The following is a 13,279-nucleotide window of genomic DNA, read 5'->3' as shown; positions in this document are numbered from 1 at the left end:
CATCTCAAGCATGACTGGAGCCATTTTAGAAATAAAATGGATCATCAAAACTATAAAGAATTGAAAAAATACCACAAGACACTGAGAAGAGTAGAGAAGGGCTATTTTATTAGGAGAATAGAAGAGAATAGCAGTTCCTCTAAAGAATTGTTCAAGATTGTGATAGAACTTGCTCAGCCAACATTTCTTTCCCAATGGATTTGTCCACTGTGAGGAAATTGGACATTATTTTAATGATAAAACTGAGAAAATCTATTCGTCCTTTGAAATCCTGCCCTACCTGGATGGGCTCCCGGGGGATTAAATGGGCCCCCACCCAGGTGTTGCCACCCACATGGGCTCTTTCGATAGAATCACGGAAGAACAGTAGCGAAGTTGAAGGTGGAGGTCTAGGCTTGACCCCTACCCCAACGTCAGTTGTGCTTGATTAGATACCATACTAAGTCCTCATTTTACTTAATCTTTTGACCAAACCCCAGCAGGAACAACATACCCAGACACATGGAAGCAGGCCATAATATTACACCTAGCAAAAAAAGCGGGAATTGATGTTTCCATTCTTTCCAACTACCGACCCACATCGGCTTACATATATGCCAAAAAGTTTGGAAAGATTAGTGAATGCACAGCTAAATAATTTCCTAGAAAATTACAAGTTGTTTGATCCTTCTCAAATGGGTTTTCAAGCAAAAAATATGATTGAGTCCACGCTTCTAGCTATACTGGACGATATCAGGTCTGTAGCTGATCAGGGCAAGGCCGCAGCCCTGATCCTACTTGACCTGTCTGTAGCTTTGATACTGTCTCCCATAGCCTGCTGAGGAACAAACTCCATGCAATTGGCCTACATTCTAAATCCCTAAAGTGGTTTGTCTCTTTTCTAATGAAAGTAAAGCAAACAGTCCAGTTGAGTACTTTTAGATCGCGCTCCCAGACATCTAAATATGGAGTCCCTCAAGGTTCCCCCTTGATTCTAACTCTCTTTAATATTTTCGTCTCCTCAGTAGCAAAAATCTGTTTGTGACTTTGGCCCTGATTATGAGTATAGCAGATGGGAAACCAGTCCATCAAACTCCTGACAGGGTGGCGGCCACTGTAGTGGCAACCTCCCCGCTGGCCCCATTATGACAACTTTCCCACTGGGCTGACGGGGGGAACCAAGCTGTTTACGGGTCAGCCCAGTAGGAAAGTGGTGGCAGCATTGTCGCAGGCTTGTAATCGAGCTGGCGACAATGCTGCCACCCACAGGGGGCACCAGCACCCTCGCAATGTGCACTGTCTGCACAGCAGACAGTGTGCATTTGCAAGGGTGCTATGTCTGCACAGCAGAAAATGTGCATTTGCGAGAGGGCTGGGCAGGGGGACCCCCCTGCACTGTCTATGCCATGGGCAGTGCAAGGAGCCCCCCTGTGGCCCCCTACATCTTTACTCCGCCAGCCTATTCATGGTGGTAAAACAGCCATAAAAAGGCTGGCAGAGAACTGGGTTGTAATTAGCAGGGTGGCGCTGTGTGCAAAGTCGCCCTGGCTGATTGCAACCTGCCCCTGCCGTCAGCCTGTCGGGATCTCTGATCCTGGCAGAGACGGCGGTATGGTGGTGGTCAGACCAACAGGGTCGTAATGTGGCGGTCGGACCACCACGACACCAGCGGTACAGACCGCCACCGCAAGTCTACTGACCACCAGGCTCTTTATTAGGGCCTATATCTACTGTGGAAAAACATGACAAAAACCCAAAGCAAGTTAACTGAGACCTTACTATTCGGTAGGGCCCATCAGATCTGGGACTCCTCCCAGTGACCCTCTTCACTAGGGGTTATGTCCAAACCTAAGAAATAAGCAAACAAAAAATCTCAGGGTCATCTTTGACGACTCACTCATCAAGCAGGATAAAGTCAGTGCCACCTGCAGCAAATACTTTGCCATCCTTAAACTCCTGAGAAGGTTGTTCAGGCGGATACTGATTCCCTTGTGAGCGAAGAACGATTGCTCAGGCCCTTATAACTAGCAGACTGGCCATGCTCTGTATGGGGGCCTGGAGGACTACCTTTTCACAAGATTATAGGTGACTCAAAATACTGCTGCCTGGCTGATATGAAATATGGAAGATTTAGGTCGGCATCAGCTTGCTTGGCAACACTACATTGCTTGCCAATGCGAAAAAGATCCAGTTTTAAGCTTCTTTGCAATGCACAAAAAGCACTTTACAACACTGGGCCTGTAACTCTACAACCTAGAGTAGATTTTATAATCCAGTACGCAATCTGAGGTCACCAAAGTCAAGCAAATAAAACAATTCAGAGCTCATTTCCTTACCAGGCAGCGGCCCATTTTAATACTCTATCCTTGAATCTGCGTCTCACTGACAACCATCTCTGGTTTAGGGAAAAATAAAAAACATGTCTGTTTACAAATCTAATGCTTCTTTTGTAAATAACCATTAATATCAGTTTTGTTCTCATAGTCGAAAGGATAGGGATCCATTGAGTGCCGTGATATCCCCTAGGGGATGAGTGTTGCATTATATAAGTACTGCAAATAAATACGTGAGCCGTGCATAAGCAGCACCAGTAATGAATGCATGCCATAGGTGCCTTGCAACAGTCTCTTCTCCCAATTGTGCACCTCAGCTGCAGAGTATGACACATGTAGTAATTTAGAGGCGTAATAATAATGTTCTAGATCTAGGATGCCAATGCCGCCCTCCTGCGGGCCCCCGATTAAGTAGTAAAAATGCCACATGACTTCTCTACCCAGCCAACATCAATAAAGTTATGAAGCTGCCTTGGGACTTAAAAAGGCTACTCAGCAGGGTATAGAGTGTGACACCTCAGGAGGAACACCATCTTCACCACTGTGATTCTCCCAACCATAGATAGCAGCAGTGTGTTCCAAAAGAGAATTGGATTTGTTAAACCGTTCCAGAGCGGCTCAAGACGATATTGACAATGACTTTCCAGTGATTGTCCCACCATAATGGCGAGATATTAGAAAGTTGTGGTTTCCCACCGCAGAGCCATCTGAACCATGTCCCTTTCCAGGGTTTCTCTCAGGGCTCAGAGAATCAATAGCAACACAGCTGCTGCCATAGCAAGCTAATTACCAAGTTAGCATTCTTTGTTATGCAGCTTCTTTAGGCAAGCTTTGTTGTACTGCGGTGGTTCCAGAGGTACTATTATGCGTGACTAATGCATTTTAGTGTGATGATGTGGACACCATTGCTAAAATGTGATAGTCTAACCCCTGATGTGTGGTAGTTAGCAGGCCTTCTCTGTGCTCTGGTTTACTTACTTTGCCCTACCAGGGCTTTTCTGAAAAACATTTTTAGTGACAAAATTATCCTCTTAAGAATAAGCCTTGCTATGCTTTTCACCAGCAAAAACCTTCTCACAGCTATATATTTTAACCATCTCTCTTTTTGAAACTTTGCAAACCTCTTTGTTATATGTTCAAATCTTCACAACCAACTCAGACCACCTGAATGTTGAGTGAATATTGAGGTAAAATAGGTTTGAAAGCAAAGTAGTGACCATGACAAATAAGTGATTTTTTTAGTTTTGGGATAGAATTGTTCCTGAGAAGTGTTGCAAACAAAACTTCAGAGTTGAGAAGGAAGGCAGGAGGGCAGGAAGAGAAATGCACTGGGGACATGGCCGGTGAAATGTGCGAAGAGAAAAGGAAACGAAGCAAACTGCTGCCTTTGTCACTATGTATGTACTCTGTTATCAACTTCAATAAGAGGTGTTTTGCAACTTATGCCCTCACGGATTTTGTGTTGTGAAAAATAACAATATTCCAAGTTCTCAGTATGAAACATTGAGACAATTAGTTATCCCTCATTCCAGCCCTTAGAACTCAAAATGCAAGAGTATTTATGCACATTGGATAACTGGACCTGTGGTGTCTGTAGTCCCTCAGTAGTATTGCCACAAATAGAGAAAGGCGGGGGATTTAGACAGAATAGGGGACATTGCTATTAGCTTCCCCTCTGTATATCTTTGGACCTCCCCTAGCCCCACCTCAATGCAAATCGGGAAAAGGTTAGGACATTATCCACACTCCTCCATTCTCGCTCCTTGAGACCCTATGGGTGATTAGCCACGCTTTACACATCCTTGATTGATTGGTTTTGATTGATTGATTCTTGGGTCACATTCCTCTAATATCGCTACTCACAAGATAAATGTAACTGACTCAGGGCAGTGTAAGGGTAAAGGTATTTTTTAGTGTGAACTCTCCCCCACAGGGGAAACATCCTGAGAAGACATCTGTATGCTTGTATCTATGTAGAAGTTAGAAGTTGCAGGAGTCTAGCTGGGAGGAAAGGACTTTTCAGAAATACATATAAAGCAAAAGGACAAAGTTACAAGAATGTAATTTCTTAAGAAGTGTGATGTCAGCCTTAACTAGAGAGGAGCAATATCATTGAACAGAGCCTCTGAAAAGCAATGCATACTCTTTGCACATTGGACCAGGACTCAAATCTGCTCCTGCACAAGTCAGCGCCAATCGATAAATAGCTACTCAGATCATCTCCAAATGACAAGTGGAGTAGTCAGTCTCAGTTATGTTTTGTTTATCCTGTACATTTTTATGTATTTTCTTAGAACAAGACATGGAGGTCTTTCCTATGATATCACACGTATTACTTACCTCTGACCTTATTTTGTTTAGAAGAAAAACTAAAACCTCAAACTAGCCATGGACAAGTATTTGTTTAAATTCAAAATTGCCAATACCATATCAACTTGAACAAAAGACTAAGAGACCTCAGGTGGAAGCAAGGAGAAGGAGAACGACAATACTTGATCATAACATATTAGAGGCCTGATTTAGATTTTGGAAACAGTGTACTCCATCGCACATGTGATAGCATACCCTGCCTGCCAAACCCTCAGTTTGTCCACCTCATTTAGAGGTCGTTGGACCTTAAGTATTCAATCTATGAGGCCCCGTTGACTCCATTAATTGAAAACTTCCTCTCCCAAACCAACAGAGTAGGGTTCGACAGAGGAAGACCATTGCACCCTTCGCCCCAGTTAGGGAGGATGATATAATGCCTTTTTTTCCTGTCCTTCAAGAGGACAGGAAAACAGAATAATGCCTCACACACCCTGGGTGAAACTTCCCAAGTGTGGTGGAGATTATATTTTTGCTTTTCAGAAACAAACTCCTACCTTGTATTTTGTTTCTGAAAAATTACTAAAAATTTGAATGTTTGGTAGACAGCTGACAAAATTGACAGTAGCCATCTACCAAAGTTTTAATACATTGAAAGGAACCGCCATGATGGTGGTTTCCTTCAAGGTACAAAGATGACTGCTTGGCCAGCAGTCATCTCTAAATTTGGCAGATGAAGTACTATCAAGATGAAGAAGGTAATCTCCTCCGATATGCTGAGGGGCTCTCCTCTGTCTGCGAAACTCTAAATCAGACCACAAATCTCCCACACCCTGAAGAGACGTACCTGCAGAAAAGGGCAAGAAAGCCTCCTTGTTCATGAACTTCCCTCCTTTGTCTAGGAAATGTCCTGGATTGAACTGTTGAGGTGTCTCCCAGTGGTCCGGATCAAACAGAGAAGAGGAAAGATTAGGTAAGATGAGCGAACCCTACAAGACAAAAAACAGTTTATTTGGTTAAAATGATAGGCAAATGATGCTCGTAATATTTTAAATTATTTAAATACTTATTATTTCACCTTTTCATGCAGAGCAACTCTGCCAAAGGTAGGCGTCAGTGCTCTAAGTTCTGTTCTAAGAAGGTGGGACGGGTGTCTTAATCTTTCCAGACCACAAAATCCATAAAGGCTTCTTACCGAGTTTAACAATGATCATTGAGAATTTGAGAGTTTGGTGGGAAGATGACCATGGAGTCATAAAATCTCTGGAGAACGACACTGGAAAATTCTCAGAGGTAATACTTGATCAACTTAAACATTAGGAAGGCATATCAAAATTGATAGTGGTCCAAGGGGAATTCTAAATCTTTGAGAAGCCAGGTAGAGCCCCTCAGGAAACAGACCAATATGTCCACTATGATCTACATTTTAAAAGTCACCTGTTTTCTGTTTACCGGGTTTAGCCCTTTGACATCTCCAGCTTGCTTGTTGGGCAGTATTTGCTAAAGAAGACCCTTATCAAGATCCCTCTCATAGAGCAAGTGAGAGTGTGGAGAGGGGTTAGAGTTGTTTTAGAAAAGTTATGGCCAGATACTCTCTGGCAGGATTCTTTGCGTTATATGGTGTTCAGTTCATAAAAATGTGAGAAAGTTGAACTTCACGGTAGATAATGCATTTGTTTTATGGTCATTAGTAACATAAGGGGACTTCAAGGTCCCACTAGAAATGCTAACTGAAAAAGTGGTGGCAGAACGGTGATGACGTGCTATGACAACCATTAAAAGGCATGCACATAGAAACTTGAAACTTGAAACTTTATTCGGTATGAAAAAATTGATCCATTACAACAAAATAATCAACCAATAAATTATTAAAATACAGATAAAAACCATATGTAATAAAAACACCCATCATAAAAACCTCATTCATAAAAACAGAAAAAGAATAAGAAGAAATCACTCTAAAAATTCTACATTTTTTCACCAAGTAGTAGCTCCCTTCAGGAATGATCCCAGGCCCTTCCATACCAATACATCTGAGGCCATCTGCAGCCACATAAAGGCAGGACGGTATTGCACGAAACCCTTGTTCCTTAGGAGCAGCAATAAAAATCGAATTCTAAATGGTGCATAAAAGACACAAAAAAGGGTAAAATGGATCAAGGTCTGATGGGACACCCCATCACAGGGGCAGGGTCTAATGCATTTTTCCCCATACTGACCTAAAGGGAAGCACAAATTACTTCTAAGGATCCCCAAGCGAAATCGAGTTATGAGAGACCTTTCCTTCACATCCTTGATTTCTAAGAGATATCGCTCAGGACTCACCCACATCTTTAGCACAGTAAAATCCCTGATCAATTTTTTCCCCAGAACCTCCCCCCCTCTCTCTTGGTCTCCTGGATTCTCAAAAAGTTATCCTTAGCCCATTTCTTATCATAGCTAGTCAGGTCCTCGGGATAGTCAAACAAATCAGGCCGCCCCAGGTCATGTGCCATCTTCCTTATGTGCGACAGCCAGGGAATATGCTTTACATTATCGCAGGCCAGACAATCCCTTAGGATATCCCTATTAAGAGTGGCGTGTTCGTTGCTCCAAACTGAGATCCATAGCAGAAGGGGGCCCAGCTGGGTAATGTCCTGTACATACTCAAGCTCGAGTTCTAGGTGTAGGCAAAAACCAGGAATATTTTGTCCAACACCCAGAAGCCTTCTACAAAAACGATTTTCTTCCAACATAAGGGCTCGGGGATCCCTAAACCCCCAAAGTGCCGAACCATACAGGAGGACAGGTAGGCATTTCCGCCTATAGATTTCAAGCATGGATTTGATAGGTTTGCTGCCTACCCTAGCCGCAAAGTCAAAGGTTGCACCAACTGTTGCATGAAAAAGCACAATCCTTCTAGCAATACAGGGTTTCCAAGATCCTTTCTCATCAAAAATGACCCCTAAGTATGGAAACTCGTGGACTCTGCTAATAGCTTGATCCCCCACCCTTAGCTCCCCCACCCTTCTCATAGGTTTACCGCACACCATAAAATGTGATTTCTTAAAGTTTACCTCCAGTCCCAAAGCTGACATAAAGATAACATAAGCTCTAACTAATTCTCGGAGACCGTTCATCGTGCGGGCCATAAGGACCGCGTCATCCGCATACGTCAGCACAGGGATATCAATACCCTTCACCTTCGGGACATCCCTGCAGTATTCCATCAGAAAGTCGGACAATCCATTTGTATATAGTAGGAACAAGGTAGGGTCCAAAACACACCCCTGGCACACACCCCTTGAAAGCTTAAAAGCCTCCGAGCATTCCCCATTAGGGCCCACCCTCACATTTGCGATTGTCCCTGAATGGAGATATCGGAGAAGCTCTACAATATCCGGATCCAGCCCTGACTGAATTAGCCTTTTCCATAATAAAGACCAGTTCACTTTATCGAAAGCACAACTAAGGTCCATAAATGCAAGATAAAGGGTACCTTTCCTAGCCTGGGTGTATTTACCGATCATCATTAGTAAATTTAGACATTGTTCTTGCGTGCCGAGGCCTTCCCTGAAGCCATACTGTTCCCGACTTAGAATATCATTTCCTATCATCCAGGCCTCCAAACGGCCTAGGATAATTCATCCCAGAATCTTCGCAGAGGAATCCAAGAGTGATATGGGGCGATAAGACTTAGGATCATTACGATCCCCCTTTTTAAACACTGGAACTATACATGCCAGTCTCCAAGAGGCAGGGATACCCACAGTAACAGCTTCATTGAGGACATTTAGGAGAATGGGTGCCCACAACTGAGGGTTAGCTTTATACATGTCCATCGGGATCGAGTCCGGGCCCGGAGCTTTATTATTCGCGCTACTCTGTATTGCATCAATAACCTCCTGTAGTGAAAACCTGATTGCTAGGTTAGGAGCCGCATCATACACGCTCTCCCGAATATTTCTTAGGGGGGTACCATCAAATATTCCACAGAAATGAGTTAGCCAGGCCTCCGGGGGGATATTACAGCCAAGGCCCTCAGAGGTTTCTGTTACAAAGGAGCTTTTATTTACCACCTTCCAGAACAGGCCAGGGTCCTTCAAAGCTGTAGCACGCTCTAACTCTTCCCAAGCTTTATCTTTATATTTGAGCTTACTATCCCTCAGGGCCCTTTTATACCTCATTCTAGCTTCTTTTACGAGAGCCCAGTCTCTAGGGTGAGTCTTGGTAGCCATCTTTAAATTTACCCTTGCATCATAGCAGGCTTTGTCGTAACAGCCACATTTACGTTTGCTAGGGTGGCTGCCAACTGAAAAGAGGCAGTCACTGACTGCTGCATTTACTACTGTTATCGCATCTATAACAGTCGTGGGATTTGGCGCTTCTGTCAGGAGTATTTCCATAAATAGGTGTAAGTTTTTCCCCACAACCCTTTCTACTACTTTTTGAGAGTCTACTTGCTTCCACCCATGCCTCCTACCCTGATCCCTTGTCTCCACAATTACAGGCCTACCTCGTCCCCGTAAGCGTTGGACCCCAGGGAGTTTAAAGGACAGTATAAGGGGATTATGATCGCTAAAGCACTCGCCTAACACTTTACCCCCAATCACCAAGCCTCTCATAGGAGGAGAGACAAAAATATAATCAATGGTGGATCCAGACCCTCTTCCCACATAGGTTGGAAGTTGATGGGTGCCTACTGCTTCAATATCATAGAAATTTAAGAGGCCCAACTTCCTGAGTTCCTTTAATAGATCTCTGCCTCTAGGGTCCTGCAGACCATGCGCTGAGTAGTCCTCGCGGTCAAGAATAAAGGGATAAACCACAGTGCTTACTCTGCCCAATTTGGCATTAAAGTCCCCCGAGATGATGGCACGAAATTCCAATCCCACCTTCTCCATTCTATATTTCATAACCTTGAGAACGGAGAACAAGGCCCCAATTTGGCACGCAACATCCCACACAGTATTATAAAAATTGACCGGTAATATATTAAAATGATTAGAGAAGAGTACCCAAACCAGCAATATACCTTGATGGTTGCAGTTGATTTGAAAGGCACCCACTATCTTTGAGAGGCGAATTAGGGTAACCAGGCCACCTTTTGAGCGACCGCCAAGTGACTGCACAGCTGGAATTGCATATCTGTCATACCCATCCCACACAGACAGACCCTCCGACCAGGTTTCCTGAAGCATGATGACATCATAATTAGCCACACACCCAACCCAAGCTTGGTCCGATAGCTTAGCATCATAGCCCGCAATGTTCCATGAGATAAGATTACACTGTGTGAGCACCTCTTCTTGTACAGGCAGCGCCTCGGCGCATTGTCAATCCACCCCCTCCAGGGATAGATTGCTGTTGGTTCTTCTGCTATTTTCCTGCCGGCTAATCTGTCCCAGGGGGAGATTCCTCCCAGAACCAAGAGACACCCCAGTACTCAGACGCATGTGATCGTAGAAATAGCCCAAAGGGACCATACCCATTTTACTTGTTCTACACACAGGAGGGCGGAAGCTAAAAAGAAGCCTTTTAGTCAGGGCAGGATATCTGACGTTTATGATAATACAGTCATCATTTCCCACCTTATTTTTAGGACCAACCCAGCCAATTCTTCTGGCAAACAGAATATCCTTAAAGTCTTTACATGAAAAATCACAATTGTTACTCAGCCAGTGGCCAACCTTATTTATGAGTTGGTTGGTAGACTCAGTTGTCCCAGAAACAAGAGCAGGCACATTCGTCAGGACTACGACATAGGGGGCACATGCTGGGGGGAGATCCAAGCAAGCTGAGGAGGGCCTGGCCGTTGGCGGGATCAAAACATCGATTTCAGACAGCAGTTGACCACCCCCCTTGGCTGTCACAGAAACCGTCTCAGGCTGCCTCCTGCAGCTAAACATATTGACGGGCCCCTCTGGCCTTACTGAAGATGGAGCAGTCTCAATACAGGCACCCTGACCCCCTGAATTTACTGGATTCACCAATAGGTAAGGTGATTTACCCATGGGCCCCAAAGGTCCTGCAGCTACCTCTGGAAGGAACATCTCCTCCCCGGCGCAGGGATGCTTAGTTGGAGCCATACCATGTCCTCCTTGGCTACCATGCGCACAGATCAGGGATACTGTTTTTTCTAAGGCTGATAGTTTTGCCACCACAGGAGCCAAAATCTCCTGTATAATTTCTCGAAATGTGGTCAGTATACCAGTTGCATCACGCCCCAGATGCTGGCCAGGTGCAAGGTCGCTGCTCGCATCCTTGGGGTGCTCCAGGAGAGGTGTTTTCGTCTTGGGTATCAGTTTTTTTAGGGCTTTCTTTTTCCTTGGGGGGGACTACATTTTTCCATGGGACAGGCCGGGGGAGAAGATATCAAAAGTCTTTTACTTCTTCTAGAGGGGCCAAGCCCCACAGAATCCACTGTTGACTCCATTCTCCCAGCCTGGACAGGCTCAGCATCAGCCATACCAGCACCTTGCCCCCCCCCCAGGTATTCCACCTCCACAGCCACAGCCTCACAAGAACCTTTTTCTAATGAGGCGTGGTGCCAATCCTCTAATTCCATGGATAGCCTCCTCTCAGCCAAATCAATCTCCTTTGTAACAACCCCGACTGCTCTTGCAAGAAAGGAGTCTAAAGTAGTGGTACCACAACCCTGTCTGCTACTGCCTCCACCACCCCCCAGAGGACCAGATGAAAGTCCTTTTTTCCTGCCCATTTTCACAATAGTCAAACAAGCAACAGGCAAGACAGACTGATTTAGACTAATTACGCTTTTTAGAGGACCACTAAAAACAGAGAGGAGGACTTCAGGTTACACGTCGTGGGTTAAATAGAATTAGACAGTCACTCCTTGGTGAGAACGGAAGAGGGGTGGCCCAGCCCAGCCTCTTACGGGCGATGACAGGCGCAGGACGGGCCCGCCCTTGGCCCGGGCGCCGCCCGCATGCATCCCGCGACGGCGGGAGCGCGAAGTTCTTTTTAAAGGGCTCCTGCCCCCTGGAAACAAGTGACGCCTTCCTTTTGAAGCCATTGCGCTACCCGCGACGGCGGGAGCGCGAAGTTCTTTTTAAAGGGCTCCTGCCCCCTGGAAACAAGTGACGCCTTCCTTTTGCAGCCAATGCGCTACCCGCGACGGCGGGAGCGCGAAGTTCTTTTTAAAGGGCTCCTGCCCCCTGGAAACAAGTGACGCCTTCCTTTTGCAGCCAATGCGCTACCATGCACATAGAATACCAGAAGGAATTTAAGATTGTAAAGCAACTATTTTGGGGAACAAGTAAGAGCTGCTTTAGATGTTAACATAGCAGTCTCTGGAATATAAGGTGAGCCCCACATGTTGAAAAGTAAGATAAGAATGTCAATTTGTTTCACTGCTTTAGTTTAATTCTTGCTGTTTAAGAATTTGCTGATTTCCCCAACCCAAAGTACATAGTTGCCAGCCTCTCTTGCCTTACTTCAGATGAGCAACTTCTAACAAAAAAAATATAGATATCCACTTCAATCTCTACTTTGTGTGTGATTTGTGTCTTGCATGTAACCGATGATAACATTTTAGTCTCTGCCAATGTATCACCTCATGATGCTGATGAATATGTTGCTTTCCACGGGACAACCCCTTCACTTTCTACTTCATATCCTGCCTCACAATGCTAGTGGATTTACCTTGCTCATTGATAGACCCCCAAAGTGTGTTGGCTTCACACTATGTGCCATAATGTTAGTGCATTTGCACCTTGTCTGATGTTGAACTTTATATTCAATGTTATGTATCTTACCTCTCAGTAATCCATTGCCTATACATTGCCAGATGATAAACCCTGCTTTGTCTGCTTCACACTTTGGAGCAGATTTAAGAGCCCCTGCTGTCTCCCTTTTTTTAATGCTAATGTGGCCCAACAAGGCCAAAATTGCTACAACAAAATTACAAAGTGGCACAAAGCATGCATTACGCCACTTTGTAGCCTTTTGCACTACATCATTCCTGCGCCCAGCATAATGTATGTAAAGGGGGTGTTCTCCCATTAGGGAGGCCGAATAAATGGCGCAAAGAAGAAATTTAATTGCGTCATTTTTTTCAGCACTTTTAATGCCTGCTCAGAGCAGGCATTAAAAAGAGGCACACTATTGTTTACAATGGGCCTCAATGGGGTTTGCAGGATTAGCGTCAAAAATTTTGACGCTAATCCTGCAAAGCTCCGAACTAGCATAAAAAAGTTTGACGCTAGTTCCCCTAACTACCGCCATAGTGTGCCGTATCATATGTGGCGTTAGGGGGGCGCTAAGGGGCGCAAGAAAAGTGGAGCTGGGTGCAGCACTACTTTTATTATATCAGGCCCTTTTTCTCTCAATGATGGTCAAAAGGTCTCTCAATGGTTGTGCATAAGTACCTTCTTAATGTTGAACCCCTGCAATGAGGTCTCCTTCACAGTCTCCCTAATAAGACCGACGGGTGCAATGTTGCTCATGCGCTGTATCTCATGGATCACGGCATTGGTGTAGGGAAGCCTCTTCCGGTCCTCATAGTTAATGATCTGGGACTTTCCAAGGACAGCATCTAGCTCCTTCTGAACGTTCTCTGGAGAGAGATGTTTACAGGGAACTGGTTACATTCTAACTGACTAATGTCTACAAGTACAAGTAGTTTTGCAAAGTAATTGACAATGTAAGTCCTTCAAGGC

The 13,279-nt window shown here is 44.7% G+C and overlaps 1 protein-coding gene across 1 annotated transcript in view; it reads right to left on the bottom strand.

Moving 5' to 3' along the window:
- The window catches only part of LOC138265299 (cytochrome P450 2J4-like), a 60,791-nt gene that overhangs the window by 26,943 nt on the left and 20,569 nt on the right, over positions 1-13,279 (bottom strand). Inside the window, exons 7-8 of the mRNA XM_069212905.1 lie at positions 12,989-13,176; positions 5,467-5,608 (exon numbers count right to left, since the gene is read on the bottom strand). Coding sequence (XP_069069006.1) covers positions 5,467-5,608; positions 12,989-13,176 — 330 coding nt within the window. The remainder of the gene's footprint in view (positions 1-5,466; positions 5,609-12,988; positions 13,177-13,279) is intronic.

Source organism: Pleurodeles waltl, chromosome 11, assembly GCF_031143425.1.
Source record: "Pleurodeles waltl isolate 20211129_DDA chromosome 11, aPleWal1.hap1.20221129, whole genome shotgun sequence".
NCBI lineage: Eukaryota > Metazoa > Chordata > Amphibia > Caudata > Salamandridae > Pleurodeles > Pleurodeles waltl.
The sequence above is the reverse complement of the archived record's forward strand: the minus strand, read 5'-3'. Positions and strand labels throughout refer to the sequence as shown.